This window comes from Bombina bombina, chromosome 4 (assembly GCF_027579735.1).
Source record: "Bombina bombina isolate aBomBom1 chromosome 4, aBomBom1.pri, whole genome shotgun sequence".
Lineage (NCBI taxonomy): Eukaryota > Metazoa > Chordata > Amphibia > Anura > Bombinatoridae > Bombina > Bombina bombina.
This window is the reverse complement of record NC_069502.1, coordinates 655,850,688-655,869,610: the sequence shown is the minus strand read 5'-3', so window position 1 is coordinate 655,869,610 and position 18,923 is coordinate 655,850,688. Positions and strand designations below refer to the sequence as shown.

Here is an 18,923-nt window from a genome sequence, read left to right as displayed (position 1 = left end):
TAGGGGGTTAGTGTTAGGTTTATTTAAGGGGGGTTTGGGTGGGTTAGAGTAGGGGTATGTGGGTTTTAATGTTGGGGGGTTGTATTTTTTTTTACAGGTAAAAGAGCTGATTACTTTGGGGCAATGCCCCGCAAAAGGCCCTTTTAAGGGCTGGTAAAAGAGCTGATTACTTTGTAATTTAGAATAGGGTAGGGCATTTTATTATTTTGGGGGGCTTTGTTATTTTATTAGGGGCTTAGATTAGGTGTAATTAGTTTAAACTTCTTGTAAAAAAAATGTATTTTATGTAATTTAGTGTTTTGTTTTTTTTGTATTATAGATTAGTTTATTTAATTGTATTTTAGTTTAGATAATTGTAGTTAATTTATTTATTTAATTAATTTATTGATAGAGTAGTGTATTTGTAACTTAGGTTAGGATTTATTTTACAGGTAATTTTGTAATTATTTTAACTAGGTAGCTAATAAATAGTTATTAACAGCTATTGTACCTAGTTAAAATAAATACAAAGTTGCCTGTAAAATAAATATAAATCCTAAAATAGCTACAATGTAACTAATTGTTATATTGTAGCTATATTAGGGTTTATTTTATAGGTAAGTATTTATTTTTAAATAGGAAAAATTTATTTATTGATAGTAAATGTATTTAGATTAATTTAAATGATATTTAAGTTAGGGGGGTGTTAGGGTTAGGGTTAGACTTAGGTTTAGGGGTTGATAAATTTATTATAGTAGCGGCGACGTTGCGGGCGGGAGATTAGGGGTTAATATTTGTAGGTAGGTGGCGGCGATGTTAGGGAGGGCAGATTAGGGGTTAATACAATTTATTATAGTGTTTGTGAGGCGGGAGTGCGGCGGTTTAGGGGTTAATACATTTATTATAGTGGCGGCGAGGTCCGGTCGGCAGATTAGGGGTTAATAAGTGTAGGTAGGTGGCGGCAATGTTAGGGAGGGCAGATTAGGGGTTAATACAATTTATTATAGTGTTTGTGAGGTGGGAGTGCGGTGGTTTGGGGTTAATACATTTATTATAGTGGCGGTGCGGTCCAGTCGGCAGATGAGGGGTTCATAATTGTAGGTAGGTGGCGGCGATGTTGGGGGGGGCAGATTAGGGGGTAATAAATATAATATAGGTTTCGGCGATGTTAGGGGCAGTAGATTAGGGGTTCATAAGTATAATGTAGGTTGCGGCGGTGTCCGGAGCGGCAGATTAGGGGTAGTGATGTCGCGAACCGGGCGAGCCGCCATTGACTTCAATAGGCAGGTGAATTTTAAAACCCACAGGGACTCTTTCTGTCCACAATAGTGATGGAAAAGTTGTTTCAAGGGGACTAACACCCTGACTGTGTCATGCCGGAGGGGGATCCATGGCAAAACTCCCATGGAAAATTACATAGTTGATGCAGAGTCTGGTTTTAATCCATAAAGGGCATAAATCACCTAACATTCCTAAATTGTTTGGAATAACGTGCTTTAAAACATCAGGTATGATGTTGTATCGATCAGGTATTGTAAGGGTTATGCCCGCTTCACAGTGACAGACCAAACTCCCTGTTTAAAGCACAGCAAACAACCGCAAACAGTCCATTTGCACAACCGCAAAATCCCCATTTGCACAAGGTTGGATACCAAGCTAGCCATGTCCCATTCCTTGTCCTCACTGATGTCATTGAAGGTCTCTTCCTCCACCCAGCCACGTACAAAAAGGGTCCCCGAAAGGTGACAACAAGCCCCCTGGGACGCCTGCTGTGTTTGGTCTTCCACCTCCTCAAAGCCACCTTCCTCCTCTGACTCCTCTTCTTTAGACTCCTCTCTCTGCATTATTATAAGGTGTGTTAAGTAGTACTATTCCAATCAGTTTAATCCCTGTTACGTCCCTTATCAGGGGACGTGTATATGGCATCGATTTTAGGAACCGGGAGATGGAAAAAGATGCTTGGTCGGACCTCCTACTTCAAATTTGGGGCACTGCGCGTGCAATCTAATGTGCCACCAGATAGGAGTGTTAAGTAGTACTATTCCTATCAATTTAATCCCTGTTATGTGCCTTTTTTTTTTTTTTTGGTTTTTGAAGCCACAGTGCAGCACCAGAGGCCAGAAAAATTAGGCATGTACACATGTCTGAAAAATTAGGTATTGTTGCAGCCGCAGAAAAATTGATGTTTGTTTCCCAGGCAGAAAGTGCCCTAAAACATTGTGGCTTGAACCCTAGTTGGTGGCAGATAACTCACGGAAGTCATCCGGCATTCAGAGATAAAATACAGCAGTGTGTGGACCATTTTTAGCCCAAGGCAGCTCATCTCATCAGGCCTTTTTTAGTCGAATGTATCGCCCACTGTCAGTCCCTTCGGGTTCCATCCCTCATTCATCTTAATAAAGGTGAGATAATCTAGACTTTTTTGACCTAGGCTATTTCTCTTCTCAGTGACAATACCTCCTGCTGCACTGAAGGTCCTTTCTGACAGGACACTGGAAGCGGGGCAGGCCAGAAGTTCTATCGCAGATTGGGATAGCTCAGGGCACAGGTCAAGCCTGCACACCCAGTAGTGAAGGGGTTCATCGCTCCTCAGAGTGTCGATATCTGCAGTTAAGGCGAGGTAGTCTGCTACCTGTTGGTCGAGTCGTTCTCTGAGGGTGGAGCCCGAAGGGCTGTGGCGAGGCGTAGGAGTTAAAAAGCTACACATGTCCTCCATCAACAACACATCTGTAAAGCGTCCTGTCCTTGCCGGCGTGGTCGTGGGAGGAGGAGGATTACTTTCACCTATTCCCCTTTTAGATTCCCGTTGTGCTGTGACATCACCCTTATACGCTGTGTAAAGCATACTTTTTAATTTATTTTGGAACTGCTGCATCCTTTCCAACTTGCGGTAATTCGGTAACATTTCAGGCACTTTCTGCTTATACCGGGGGTCTAGTAGCGTGGACACCCAGTACAGGTCGTTCTCCTTCAGCCTTTTTATACGAGGGTCCCTCAACAGGCACGACAGCATGAAAGACCCCATTTGCACAAGGTTGGATGCCGAGCTACTCATGTCCCATTCCTCGTCCTCAGTGATCTCACTGAAGGTATATTCTTCCTCCCAGCCACGTACAACACCACGGGTACCAGATAGGTGACAACGAGCACCCTGGGATGCCTGTTGTGGTTGGTCTTCCTCCTCCTCCTCAAAGCCACATTCCTCCTCTGACTCCTCTTCCTCACAATCCTCTTCCAGCGTTGCCGCAGGTCCAGCAAGCGATGCTGATAAGGCTGTTTCTGGTGGTGATGGTGACCACAACTCTTCCTCTTCACGCTCATCTACGGCCTGATCCAGTACTCTTCGCAGGGCACGCTCTAGGAAGAAAACAAATGGTATGATGTCGCTGATGGTGCCTTCGGTGCGACTGACTAGGTTTGTCACCTCCTCAAAAGGACGCATGAGCCTACAGGCATTGCGCAAGAGCGTCCAGTAACGTGGCAAAAAAATTCCCAGCTCCGCAGAGGCTGTCCTAGCACCCCGGTCATACAAATACTCGTTAACGGCTTTTTCTTGTTGGAGCAGGCGGTCGAACATTAGGAGTGTTGAATTCCAACGTGTCGGGCTGTCGCAAATCAAGTGTCTCACTAGCATGTTGTTTCGCCGCTGGATATCTGAAAAGTGCACCATGGCCGTGTAGGAACGCCTTAAATGGCCACACACCTTCCTGGCCTGCTTCAGGACGTCCTGTAAGCCTGGGTACTTATGCGCAAAGTGTTGTACGATCAGATTACACACATGTGCCATGCACGGCACACGTATCAACTTGCCCAAATTCAATGCCGCCAAAAAATTTCTTCTGTTGTCACAAACCACTTTGCTGATCTCCAGTTGGTGTGGAGTCAGCCACTGATCCACCTGTGCGTTCAGGGCGGACAGGAGTGCTGGTCCAGTGTGACTCTCTGCTTTCAGGCAAGTCAACCCCAAGACGGTGTGACACTGCCATATCCGGGATGTGGAATAGTACCTGGGGAGCTGGGGGGTGCCGTTGATGTGGAGCAAGACGCAGCAGCAGAAGAGGACTCAGCCGAGGAGGTTATGGAAGAAGATGGAGTAGGAGGAGTAGAGGAGGTGGCAGCAGGCCTGCCTGCAAGTTGTGGCGGTGTCACCAACTCCTCTGCAGAGCCACGCATTCCATGCTTGGCAGCCGTCAGCAGGTTTACCCAATGCGCAGTGTAGGTGATATACCTGCCCTGACCGTGCTTTGCAGACCAGGTATCAGTGGTCAGATGGACCCTTGCCCCAACACTGTGTGCCAGACATGCCATTACTTCCTTTTGCACAATCGAGTACAGGTTGGGGATTGCCTTTTGCGCAAAGAAATTTCGGCCGGGTACCTTCCACTGCGGTGTCCCAATGGAACGCCTCAGACTCCACCAGCTTGTATGGTAAAAGCTAGAGGGCTAATTGTTCAGACAAGCCAGCTGTCAGATACCGGGCAAGGGGGTGACTTTGTGACATTGGCTTCTTACGCTCAAACATGTCCTTGACAGACACCTGAATGTGGGCAGATGAGCAGGAACTGCTCAAGGCGAGAGACGGAGTGGCGGATGGTTGAGAGGGGGCAAGGAGGACAGCAGTGGTTGACGTGGCTGAAGATACTGGACCAGGAGGAGGATGGCGGCTTTGAGTTTGTGTGCTGCTTGTACTCATGTGTTGATCCCATAGGCGTTTGTGATGTGCAATCATATGCCTTCACAAAGCAGTTGTACCTAGGTGGGTGTTGGACATCCCACGACTCAGTTTCTTTTGGCACAGGTTGCAAATGGCATCGCTGTTGTCAGAGGCAGACACACAAAAAAAATGCCACACTGCTGAACTCTGCAATGATGGCATTCTGGTGGTGGCAACAGCATGTGTGTATTGGCGTGCTGTCTGGCTGACCCCGGGTGCCAATGCATGCTGTCTGACTGTGCCACTAGCTCCTTGCGATGCCTCCCTCTGCTTCCAACTCGTCTCCTCCTCCTCTCTGTCTCCCCATCTGAACTTTCCCCCTGTTCTTCTTCTCTTCTAGTGGGCACCCACGTGACATCCATGGGCGCAGCGTCATCATCAACCGCTTCACTTGTATCTGACAACTCAGCAAAGGAAGCAGCAGCGGGTACAACATCATCATCACACCATACGTCCATGTGTGTAATGCTGCCTGACTGAGACATATCCCTGTTATCTACATCCTCTGGCAATAATGGTTGCGCATCATTCATTTATTCCAACTGATGTGTAAATAACTCCTCTGACAGATCAAGTGAAGCAGCTGTGCTGCTAGTGTTGGTGGTGGCGGCAGGCGGGCGAGTGGTAACTTGAGAGGTGCCCGAAGCTATGCTGGAGGAGGATGGTGCGTCAATGTTCCGAGCGGAAGCTGTAGAATATTGGGTGTCCTGTGTTAGCCAGTCAACTATGTCCTCAGAACTTTTCGAGTTCAGGGTACCTGGCCTCTGAACATTGGGCATTATTCTAGGGCCAAAGGGAATCACAGCACCACTACCATGACGGCCCCTGCGGGGTGGCCTGCCTCTGCCTGTCATTTTTTTTCCGATTAGTGGTACTATGCGTGCAAGCTACTGTGACAACAGATATGAGTGGCACTGTGCACTGGCAGAAGTTGGCAGAGTAGACGCTGTAGGCCTGACACACACGCTTGCAGACAACTAACTGCTATTCAATCTATTACAGTCAAAATTGAATTATTTTTTTTAAATGTACACTACTGTTACAACAGATATGAGTGGTGGCACTGGGCAAGTGGGCACAGTATACGCTGTGAGCCTGACACACACGCTGGCAGGAAGGCAACTGCAATTAGATTACACAGGAAAAAAAAAAAAAAGCAGACTGATGTTCTAGCCCTAAAAAGGGCTTTTTGGGGTGCTGTCCATACAGCAGAGATCAGATGAGTCCTTCAGGACTGTAGTGGACACTGAATACACTAGCCTAGCTATCGATTTCCCTATTAAATCAGCAGCAGCTACACTGTCCCTCCTCTCACTAAGAATGCAGCTTCCGAATGAATCTAAAATTGATGCTGCCCAGGAGGTGGGAGGGTCTGGGAGGGAGGGTCTGCTGCTGATTGGCTGGAATGTGTCTGCTGACTGTGAGGTACAGGGTCAAAGTTTACTCAATGATGACGAATAGGGGGCGGACCGAACATCACATATGTTCGCCCGCCGCAGCGAACGTGAACAAGCTATGTTCGCCGGGAACTATTCGCCGGCGAACTATTCGGGACATCACTAATTAGGGGTTAATAATATAATGCAGGTGTCAGCGATAGCGGGGACGGCAGATTAGGGGTTAATAAGTGTAAGATTAGGGGTGTTTAGACTTGGGGTTCATGTTAGGGTGTTAGGTGTAGGCTTAAAGAATGTTTCCCCATGGGAAACACTGGGGCTGCGTTAGGAGCTCAACGCTGCTTTTTTGCAGGTGTTAGGTTTTTTTTCAGCCAGCTCAGCCCCATTGTTTCCTATGGGGATATCGTGCACGAGTACGTTTTTCCAGCTTACCGCTGATTTTAGCAACGCTGGTATTGAGGGTTGAAGTGGAGCTTAATTATGCCCAACGCTCCCTTTTCTGAGGCTAACGCAGCCATTCAAACTCTAAATACCAGGGTTGTCTTAGAGGTGCGCTGGAAAAAAAAAGCAGCGTTAGCACCGCGGGTCTTTACCGACAAAACTCGTAATCTAGCCAATAGTTTCTCAAGTAGTATTATGTGAGACTATTTGGAGCAATGTTTCACTACCATCTAGACCACATAATTTTTAGATGGTGTGACAATCAAATATTTAACCTATGGGTAAATGTGACTTAAACCAAGAGAAGCTGAAGCAGATTTTTGTACATAGGACTTTGATGCACAAGTAAAATACATCTAGACACACTCTTTAACCTTGAATTCCACCAGATTTGCTGTTGAAACACATTTAAGATTCGGGTATTACCAAACAATTTATTATCACAAACCCTGAATACTAAATCTTGATATACGCTAAGTGCTACAGAGTGCTTTTTAGGTGGTGGGAGTAAGGATAAAGACAGATTGTTTTAAGACATGTCATTTCTATAAAATGTGGGTGGATATTTGGGCAATTATCCATTCTGAAGAAATTTTGTACTGGAGTTTTGGAGTGAGCAAAATCTAGAAGGAACTGTCTTAACATGTTGTCAGCTTTTGTGTTTTTTGATTTAGTAGTATATGACAAAAACAAAGTGTTAACAGCTAGTTGGTGGGTCAGTTCCAACTTATACGTTGGCGTAATTGATTTCCAAAAACAATGTAGTTAAAGGGACACTGAACCCAAAATTTTTCTTTGGTGATTCAGATAGAGCATGTAATTTTAAGAAACATTCTAATTTACTCCTATTATCAATTTTTCTTTGTTCTCTTGCTATCTTTATTTGAAAAAGAAGGCATCTAAGCTTTTTTCTTGGTTCAGAACTATGGATAGCTCTTTTTTATTGGTGGATGAATTTATCCATCAATCAGCAAGGTCAACCCAGGTTGTTCACCAGAAATGGGCCGGCATCTAAACTTACATTCTTGCATTTCAAATAAAGATACCAAGAGAATAAAGAAAATTTGATAATAGGAGTAAATTAGAAAGTTGCTTAAAATGTCATGCTCTATCTAAATCACAAAAGAAAAATTTTGGGCTCAGTGTCCCTTTAAAGGTACACTAAAATCAAAATTAAAATTTTATTATTCAGATAGAGCGTGCAGTTTTCATAGACTTTCCAATTTACTTCCATTATCAAATTGTGTGCATGTTTCTTTTATTATGCAAACTTTCTGAGGCATCAGCTACTACTGAGCATGTGCAAGAGTTCATAGTATATATTATATGAGGCTGTGATTGGCTGATGAGTGTCACATTATACAGGGGGCCGGCAAATTTAAGTAAATTTTGAAAATTGGCCAAAAAAAAAACTACTGCTCATTTAAAATAGTGTTATTGCGTTGTCTTTTTATTATGCAGTTGTTGATTTTGCAATTTTATTTTATTCAATTGTCCTTTAAAGAGAATGATGTCACACAATACATTTGTATCACTCTTGAACACTTACTGCTATCAAGGTAAATCAATAGCGCTCGCATGTTAGCACTGGTATTAAGTTGAAAGTAAAAATTTAGCATGAGAGCGAAAGACTGGAGGTCAAACCCTGCTAACTCCTTTACCCCATAGAATTCTATAAGGCTTTTTCTAAAAAGGCATTTTCTTTTTATTGATTATTTACTAACCCGGAGATGCACTAAATCAACTTCCCTAAAGCTGAAGGTGTTACTTCAAATACCTATGTTCTTCACTTAAATATATATTTCTATATACTGTATATATTTTTTGTAATGCATGTATGTGTGCACAACATTGTTTGAGGATCCATTGCAAAGCTGTCTTACAAAATATATATATCTCAAATATGGTATTTTCTCCTACTAAATGGGACTTTTTCAAACTTGGCATAAAGCTGATATTCTCTTTGCTACTGCAGTACACCCCAGATATGGAATCCATGATTAGTTAAAATAAGCATGACAAATGTGTTTTAAAAGTCACAGAATTTTTTATTAACAAAGGCTCGATAGACTGCATGAGCCAAATAGCATTTCCAAATACTCCTAATGACTTCAGAGGATGTTAAATGATCTTTCACTTGCCCCCTTGTGTTATAGAAATGCTCCTTTAAGATTCAATTTATTGAGTATTTTTACCCCCATTAGCCAGAGTTCAAAGATGAGTGGTTAAATGAAGCAAATTTTTATAGCAATATGATATAAAGCTCTGTTATTGATGTCCTTGGTCTCCCATCTTCTTTGGACTCAAAGGAAAAACAGCTCCAGTGGGAGATGAAGATGGATCAATAAACCCTTTTGCCATATTTTCAATACTAACATCCATGGCTTTGTTGTCTGGCTGAGATATTAAATTAGTTCTACCCTAAGAAATGGCTGCTCCAGGAAGCAAGTCAACTACACCTCTAATACTAACACTAATACCTCAGCTTCTTTCCCTCAAAAATATTTTAGCAAATTAAAATGTAGCTTCTTGTAAACAAGGAATTGGGGCTACAGGAGCAACGGGTAAGAGCAACTTGAGAACATGTTTCTTCAGACATTTGCTGAATCAACATGGGTTCCAAGCTGGAAGGTGATCAGATAACCACAGAAAGGAGGGGGGGGGGGAGTGGAGCATAATATTATCATTATTAGTAAATAGAGCATTCATAAATAATCCTGCTGCTCCATAGTGGATAAATCCTTGGGAACATATGGAGTAAGTTTCCCAGTAATGGAGAATAATTTAGCTTTGTGGAGTAGATTTGGTCTAGATGCGAGGTTCATACTATGTCCAAATAAAGTCAGACAAAGCTTGCAATGGGAATATAATTGTCTAAAAGGTAATAATTTGTTTCACGAGTTCTTTGCCGTTTATAGAATAACATATATCTAAACTTTTTTTTTCTCTAAAGCTGGAAGATGAAATTGTTACTCTACGTCAAGTGTTAACAGCTAAAGAGAAGCACCTGGCCGAGTTAAAACATAAGCTTGGCGTCAGCATGATGAACGAGTTGAAGCAGAACTTTAGTCGCAGCTGGCAAGATGTGCAGGGGCACTCTGCGTGAGTACACAGCTGAGATAAGGCTAACAGCCTCGGTATCCTGACAAAGCTTCTGTGGCTGTCATGTATATGTAGATTAACTGCTAAAACATTACAGGGATATAGTTTATTTGTTATCATAACAAAATATATGTTCTGTTATCTTATATCAATACGACCACAGCTTTATTGGTCTAACAAACAAATTAATTTAGCAACATTTTCTGGCCTATTTCTGTAAGGAAGAGAGCAGTTTCCTGGAAACAGATTTATAGATAAAATTTTCTTTATATCTTGATGCTGAAATGTTAAGCTATGTAAATAGGTTAACTGCACTCAAATTACCCCATTAGTAAGCTCGAACAAAATAAATTTACCTGAAACATGAATACTTCTTTGCAAATCATTCAGGACAAACACAAATTAATATATAGATACAGTGAGCGTAAATAATTGACATATTACATCTGATATACCCTGCAGGTGTAAAATGAGCTCAGGTTGTTCCTGGAGAAAACATCAGTATTTCTTTTCTTTAACAGGTTAATGTGGTTGGAGCTCAGGCTGATGCACATGGGCATAATTAAGGCAATATTTGGATTTCTGGTCTTTTAATTAGCATGTCGTTTGTCTAGATTGTATTTATTATTTAAATACAGGATTTATTATAATAATCTAAGGTAATGTGAGCATTGTTTCCTGACTATCCCATTAACTATCTAACGCCTAGATTTAGAGTTCTGCGTTAGCCGTCAAAACCAGCATTAGGGGCTCCTAACGCTGGTTTTGGCCACCTGCTGGTATTTAGAGTCAGTCAGGAAAGGGTCTAACGCTCACTATGCAGCTGTGACTTTTCCATACCGCAGATCCCCCTACGCCATTTGCGTATCCTATCTTTTCAATGGGATCTTTCTAACGCCAGTATTTAGAGTCTTGGCTGAAGTGAGCGTTAGAAATCTAACGACAAAACTCCAGCCGCAGAGAAAAGCCAGGAGTTAAGAGCTTTATGGGCTAACGCCGGTTCATAAAGCTCTTAACTACTGTGCTCTAAAGTACACTAACACCCATAAACTACCTATGTACCCCTAAACAGAGGCCCCCCCACATCGCCACCACTCTAATAATTTTTTTAACCCCTAATCTGCCGACCGCAAACCGCCGCAATCTACATTATCCCTATGTACCCCTAATCTGCTGCCCCTAACACCGCCGACCCCTATATTATATTTATTAACCCCTAATCTGCCGCCTCCAACGTCGCCGCCACCTACCTACAATTATTAACCCCTAATCTGCCGACCGGACCTCACCGCTACTCTATTAAATTTATTAACCCCTAAAGCTAAGTCTAACCCTAACACTAACACCCCCCTAAGTTAAATATAATTTTTAGCTAACAAAATAAATTATTTCTTATTAAATAAATTATTCCTATTTAAAGCTAAATACTTACCTGTAAAATAAACCCTAATATAGCTATAATATAAATTATAATTATTTTGTAGCTATTTTAGGATTTATATGTTTTTTACAGGCAACTTTTTATTTATTTTAACCAGGTACAATAGCTATTAAATAGTTAATAACTATTTAATAGCTACCTAGTTAAAATAATTACAAAATTACCTGTAAAATAAATCCTAACCTAAGTTACAATTAAACCTAACACTACACTATCAATAAATTAATTAAATAAAATACCTACAATTATCTACAATTAAACCTAACACTACACTATCAATAAATTAATTACATACAAATACCTACAAATAAATACAATTAAATAAACTAACTAAAGTACAAAAAATAAAAAAATAACTAAGTTACAAAAAATAAAAAAATAATTTACAAACATTATAAAAATATTACAACAATTTTAAGCTAATTACACCTACTCTAAGCCCCCTAATAAAATAACAAAGCCCCCCAAAATAAAAAATGCCCTACCCTATTCTAAAATAAAAATTGAAAAGCTCTTTTACCTTACCAGCCCTTAAAAGGGCCTTTTGCGGGGCATGCCCCAAAGAATTCTGCTCTTTTGCCTGTAAAAAAAAACATACAATACCCCCCCAATACAATCCACCACCCACATACCCCTAATCTAACCCAAACCCCCCTTAAATAAACCTAACACTAAGCCCCTGAAGATCTCCCTACCTTATCTTCACCACGCCGTGTATCACCGATCCGTCCAGAAGAGGCTCCGAAATCTTCATCCAAGCCCAAGCGGGGGCTGAAGAGGTCCATCATTGAGCTGAAGAGGTCCATCATCCGCCTGAAGAGGTCCATCATCCGGCTGAAGAGGTCCATCATCGGGCTGAAGAGGTCCATCATCCGGCTGAAGTTTTGATCCAAGCGGGAGCTGAAGAGATCCATCATACGGCTGAAGTCTTCTATCAAGCGGCATCTTCAATCTTCTTTCTTCCGGATCCATCTTCATCCCGCCGACGCGGAACATCCATCCTGGCCGACGACTTCCCGACGAATGACGGTTCCTTTAAATGACGTCATCCAAGATGGCGTCCCTCGAATTCCGATTGGCTGATAGGATTCTATCAGCCAATCGGAATTAAGGTAGGAAAATTCTGATTGGCTTATGGAATCAGCCAATCAGATTGAGCTCGCATTCTATTGGCTGTTCCGATCAGCCAATAGAATGCGAGCTCAATCTGATTGGCTGATTGGATCAGCCAATCGGATTGAACTTCAATCTGATTGGCTGATTCCATCAGCCTATCAGAATTTTCCTACCTTAATTCCGATTGGCTGATAGATTCCTATCAGCCAATCGGAATTTGAGGGACGCCATCTTGGATGACGTCATTTAAAGGAACCGTCATTCGTCAGGAAGTCGTCGGCCAGGATGGATGTTCCTCGTCGGCGGGAGGAAGATGGATCCGGAAGAAAGAAGATTGAAGATGCCGCTTGATAGAAGACTTCAGCTGGATGACGGATCTCTTCAGCGCCCGCTTGGATCAAGACTTCAGCCGGATGATGGACCTCTTCAGCCGGATGATGGACCTCTTCAGCCGGATGATGGACCTCTTCAGCCCAATGATGGACCTCTTCAGCCTGATGATCGACCTCTTCCGCCCGATGATGGACCTCTTCAGCCCCCGCTTGGGCTTGGATGAAGATTTCGGAGCCTCTTCTGGACGCATCGGTGATACCCGGCGTGGTGAAGATAAGGTAGGGAGATCTTCAGGGGCTTAGTGTTAGGTTTATTTAAGGGGGGTTTGGGTTAGATTAGGGGTATGTGGGTGGTGGGTTGTAATGTTGGAGGGGTATTGTATGTTTTTTTTTTACAGGCAAAAGAGCAGAATTCTTTGGGGCATGCCCCGCAAAATGCCCTTTTAAGAGCTGGTAAGGTAAAAGAGCTTTTCTATTTTATTTTAGAATAGGGTAGGGCATTTTTTTATTTTTGGGGCTTTGTTATTTTATTAGGGGGCTTAGAGTAGGTGTAATTAGCTTAAAATTGTTGTAATATTTTTATAATGTTTGTAAATTATTTTTTTATTTTTTGTAACTTAGTTCTTTTTTTATTTTTGTACTTTAGTTAGTTATTTAATTGTAGATAATTGTAGGTATTTTATTTAATTAATTTATTGATAGTGTAGTGTTAGGTTTAATTGTAACTTAGGTTAGGATTTATTTTACAGGTAAATTTGTAATTATTTTAACTAGGTAGCTATTAAATAGTTATTAACTATTTAATAGCTATTGTACCTGGTTAAAATAAATACAAAGTTACCTGTAAAATAAATATTAATCCTAAAATAGCTACAATATAATTATAATTTATATTGTAGCTATATTAGGGTTTATTTTACAGGTAAGTATTTAGCTTTAAATAGGAATAATTTATTTAATAAGAGTTAATTTATTTTGTTATATAAAAATTATATTTAACTTAGGGGGGTGTTAGTGTTAGACTTAGCTTTAGGGGTTAATACATTTATTAGAGTAGCGGCGAGGTCCGGTCGGCAGATTAGGGGTTAATACTTGAAGATAGGTGTCGGTGATGTTAGGGAGGGCAGATTAGGGGTTAATACTATTTATTATAGGGTTATTGAGGCGGGAGTGAGGTGGATTAGGGGTTAATAACTTTTCTTATAGTAGCGGTGAGGTCCGGTCGGCAGATTAGGGGTTAATAATAATATGCAGGGGTCAGCAATAGTGGGGGCAGCAGATTAGGGGTTAATAAGTGTAAGATTAGGGGTGTTTAGACTCGGGGTACATGTTAGGGTGTTAGGTGCAGACTTAGGAAGTGTTTCCCCCATAGGAAACAATGGGGCTGCGTTAGGAGCTGAACGCTGCTTTTTTGCAGGTTTTTTTTCAAGCTCAAACGGCCCCATTGTTTCCTATTAGGGAATCGTGCACGAGCACGTTTTTTAAGCTGGCCGCGTCCCTAAGCACCGCTGGTATTTAGAGTTGCAGTGGCGGTAAATTATGCTCTACGCTCCCTTTTTGGAGCCTAACGCAGCCCTTCTGTGAACTCTAAATACCAGCGGAATTTAAAAGGTGCGGGGGGAAAAAACACGCGTAGCTAACGCACCCCTTTGGCCGCAGAACTCTAAATCTAGCGGTTAGAAAACTCAGCTGGTAGATGCAAAAATAAATATGTAAAATCTTTAAAAACAATATTTAAAAAAAGCATTTTTCAAATTAACATATACAAGAGAATATGTCCCATAGCTTTATTTTTCAGTTGCTTGTTTAAAAATACATAAAAAAAATATAATAGTGGCAAATGCCAAGTTACCTTTCAGATACAGTCTAAAACCTTTGTTTTATTGTTTTTTAAGAGCCCTATGTTTTGTACCATTTTTTTTCTGGATGAGCAAATATGCAATATAGTGGCACCCTTTGTGAATTTATACCACTATACCAAATGATGCCATCTGTGTTACCATTTATTTTGCAGTCCTTCCTTACAGTCATCAAGTGTGCAGCAGTGTGTGTTCATTATTGTAGGTATTACAAGTCTATGGGTTTTGCACCTTAAAGGGACATGAACCCCAAAATGTTTCTTTCATGATTCAGATAGAGAATACAATTTTAAACAACTTTCCAATTTACTTCTATTGTTTAATTTGCTTCCTTCTCTTGTTATCCTTTGCTGAAAGGTTTATCTAGGAAACCTCAGGAGCAGCAAATAACCTAGGTTCTAGCTGCTTATTGGTGGCTGCAAATATATATACCGATTGTCATTGGCGCACCCATGTGTTTAGTTAGAAACCAGTAGTGCATTGCTGCTCCTTCAACAAATGATACCAAGAGAATGAAACAAATTAGATAATAGAAGTAAATTAGAAAGTTGTTTAAAATTGTATTCTCTATCTGAATCATGAAAGAAAAATTTTGGGTTTCATGTCCCTTTAACAAAAGCATGAACATGCAATGCAAATATAAGGTGTGAAAATATCCATAACAAAATGTTTCTGTTAAAAGGCCAAATTAATTTGCAAATATTTCCATATATTTGAATGGATACTGAGTTCTAGAAATGCTGTTACAACCAGATCCAATTAATTGTGCCAAATGTTATGCTGCATGCTCAGTACCTGGTTTTGTCTTACCCCTTGGTCTTCCCTAGGTTGAAAGCACTCACTTGCAGCGCCTTCAGCCTTCCTTACTGTATCGGAGTGTTTAAATGTTTGTTTCTTTGTTTCATGCATGCTATATTCTCTCTGTAACCCTTTGTACAGTGCTATGGAAAATATTTTATCTTTAAACTGTGTATAAAAGTGATAATAAAAATAATAATAATAATATCTGATCAGTCTAGTTGGTAAGATGTTTTACCTTTGTTATTCCATACAAAGCCTCATAGAATTTGGAACAAGTTTGCTTTTTATATCATGTCTTCTCTTTAGCCTTTGTTTAGTCCAAGATTCTCGCCCATGGTGTCCTCCCTTGTAGCCCAGGGAGAGTTTTGCAATATGATGATTATATGATCTACTTACTGAGCTGATGGGTAAAACTATGACAGTGACAATTGCCCAGTGCTCTTCCTTAGCTGTGCAGTACATGTCACATAATGGATATAATTACCTTTTATTGAAGCAGAAGATCTTCTTTTGTCTGTCAAAACCTCATTCTTTCCTATTAGTTTCCTTTTTTTTCTCAGTTGTCTAAAATGGTCTTCCATGAGTTTAGAGTAAATGAGGTCATGAAATCTATTTTTTAAGTAAGGAAACATGACATGGTTATTTCATTATAAAACTGCTTTCATGATTGCATACAATATTATTTTTATTTTACTAATTCCTGTATTGATTTCTGCTATTGTGTTCATAGAAATGGTTTCTTGTTTTATTTTACTGTATTATGTATATAGATTGATATACATGCGAAAATATACATATATATTTCTATATAATATATATGTGTATATATAATGATATATATATATATATATATATATATATATATAAAAATGTATATATATGTGTGTGTGTGTTTGTGTATATACAGAATATATATATATATATATATATATATATAAATATATATATATGTGTGTGTGTTTGTGTATATACAGAATATATATATATATATAAATATATATATGTGTGTGTGTGTGTTTGTGTATATACAGTATATATATACAGTATATATATATATATATATATATATATATATATATATACAGTATATATATCTATATATATATATATATATATACAGTATATATATCTATATATATATATATATATATATATATATATATAGTTTTTTGTTTTCAGACACACTCAAGCTTTGGTTTATATAAATAAAATTCTTTCAGTTTGTTTGTCATAGTCTGGATCTGGATTAGTATTTTTGGAAAGCTGTGGAAGCATGTGCCTCCAAAATAAAAAAACAAGGTATTTAAAGACAATTTATTTTGCGATATACTATGTAAATACCCAGACAATAAATGAACTGTGCTCCTGAGAACACATATTAATAAAACATATCTAGATGAGCCCACTGTGCTGAATTAATGTATATGATGCAAACTTGCCTCAGACCTCTAGAAATACAAAAGATCTAGGGAACCATGGTGCAGATTGGAAGATTGTCTAGATAATATTAACACATTTATAACATGAACAAAATGATACATAATTCTCTTATATGACTGATCATATGTGTATTGATAAAGATTGGTTATGGCTAAAAGCAGTGGCAGTTCCAGGGGGTATTGGAGAGGGGTTATTTGCACCAACTCATCATTATTGTAATTTTACCAGTTCGCATAGTTGTCAGTATCCATAAATGTATACACTCTTATCTATGCACAAGTGTAATATGCACAAAGATTTGTGATATTTCCAGGAGTGTAATGACAGAAATAAATAATGTTTACTGTCCCTTTAATTGTGACTTTAAAGGGACATTTACACTAAATAACTAAATAAATTCTAAACAGAATAATGTATTTAAAGCAAAGATTATCCAGCCTGAAAATATGCAGACATATATTGTAAAATTATTTTCGATGTTTAAAGATTGAAATATAAGTGATACGTTTTAGTCACCATAAAGCAATGGGTGTCACCATGTTAAAACCTAGTTTTCTACTGATGTCAATTAGGAGCAGTTATAAATGGGTCACTAGAGTATGCAACCAATGACTGTGTGGAATGTAGCTGTATTAAGTCTAGTGTCTGCACTTCCACTTTTAACAAGAATTGAAGGCCACAATTTTCAGAATTAAATTACAAGAATAGGGGGAAAATAAATATATTACACAGTTTGTTTCTCTACAAATAATACATTTTTTTATAATTACAATCCCCATGTTTTTAATGTCCCTTTAAGGGACATACAGTTTATAGTACATTGTCATCAAAGCTTATAATACATAAATACATACGTATTTGCCTTTGAAATGCAGTGATTATGGCTTTTCTTTCTTTTACATATTTCCATCATAATCTTTTGAGGCTGTCATTGAAGGTTACATTTAATCAGTCAGACAGGAAGCTCATGTCTAGGAGCTATGTACATGATTGTCAGCATGAGGGGAAGTTGTGTGTTTGCAGGCAAAGATACAGAACTGTTAAACATAGACAGTGGCAGAGAGAGGCATATCTGCTGGATGTAAAGAAAGAAAATGTAGGATGTAGTCAGTTATTAATAAAAAAAAATTGCGTAAAATGATGACTCATCATGTTCCTACACAATCATGCATGTTAATTTTAGTTTTAGAACACCAGTAAACCTCAGGTGATATAACAGGAATGCTGACGCACCTACACAGATCAAAAATATTTTTTTTTTACTTAAAATGCGTCAAATATACATTTTGAATGATGATTTGTGGGAAAAATAAACCCAAAAAATCATGTATTTCGGATTACCCCAACCTAGCGCACATTCAGATACACGTTCCCCTCCCTCAGACATCTCTGCAGTGTTAAATCAGATGATTTGGCTGTCAATAAATAAAAAACCAAGTTCCATGCACATTTATATATAATTAATCAATTTAATGTGCTTTTTAATATGTTCATGTTGATGTTTCCATAACAAGTCTATTTTAGCATAAAATGTGTAAAATGTAGTATAGCAAGGTGTGTGATAGAGAATCAAGTAGGTTCTTTAAAACCAAAGTAACATATTTAGGGCATAAGAAAAAAAAAAGGCCTTCTATTTAAAAAAAATATTTAAATTGTGTCATTGGAATCACATGTTGTCTCCATGGCTACTACTACTTCACAAGCCAGGAGCTAAATGTAAGGAGAGACACGGCAGTAGTTTTCAGTATAATTATAGAGATTAATCTTTAATATACAAATAATAGAGAATTTCTGCTGCTATGCTCCGGGGATCTTTATATAAATAGGTGGGTTACGGGAAGTATGTTAAAATTCCTGCTTATTTGAAACACCTACAGGGCAGTTAAACAGCTCCTTTAGTCAGACAAAATATTTTAAATTGTCTAGAGCCATTTAACCGACTAGAAGTGTTTTTTAAATGGTGTTCTAACAAGGTGCAAATATGGCTCTATTTTACAAAAACAGTGTGATAGGAGTGTTTTCAGGACCTTGGACAGAGTCTTCTGTTCAGCTCTAACACCTCAATAGCTGCAAATGATATGGAACTATAGAAACATCTTCATCACTAGAGACATTGGGGCATATCTATCAAGCTCCGAATGGAGCTTGATGCCCCGTGTTTATGGCAAGCCTGCAGGCTCACCAGAAACAACAGTTATGAAGCAGTGGTCACAAAGACCGCTGCTCCATAACCCGTCCGCCTGCTCTGAGCAGGCGGACAGACATCGCCGGAAATCGAGTACGATCGGGTTGATTGACACC

The 18,923-nt window shown here is 39.4% G+C and overlaps 1 protein-coding gene across 1 annotated transcript in view; it reads left to right on the top strand.

Annotated features, from left to right (window-relative positions):
- TPD52L1 (TPD52 like 1) overlaps nt 1–18,923 on the top strand; it is a 202,365-nt gene that overhangs the window by 54,724 nt on the left and 128,718 nt on the right. The window contains exon 3 of the mRNA XM_053712141.1: nt 9,485–9,633. Within this exon, the coding sequence (XP_053568116.1) occupies nt 9,485–9,633 (149 nt within the window). The remainder of the gene's footprint in view (nt 1–9,484; nt 9,634–18,923) is intronic.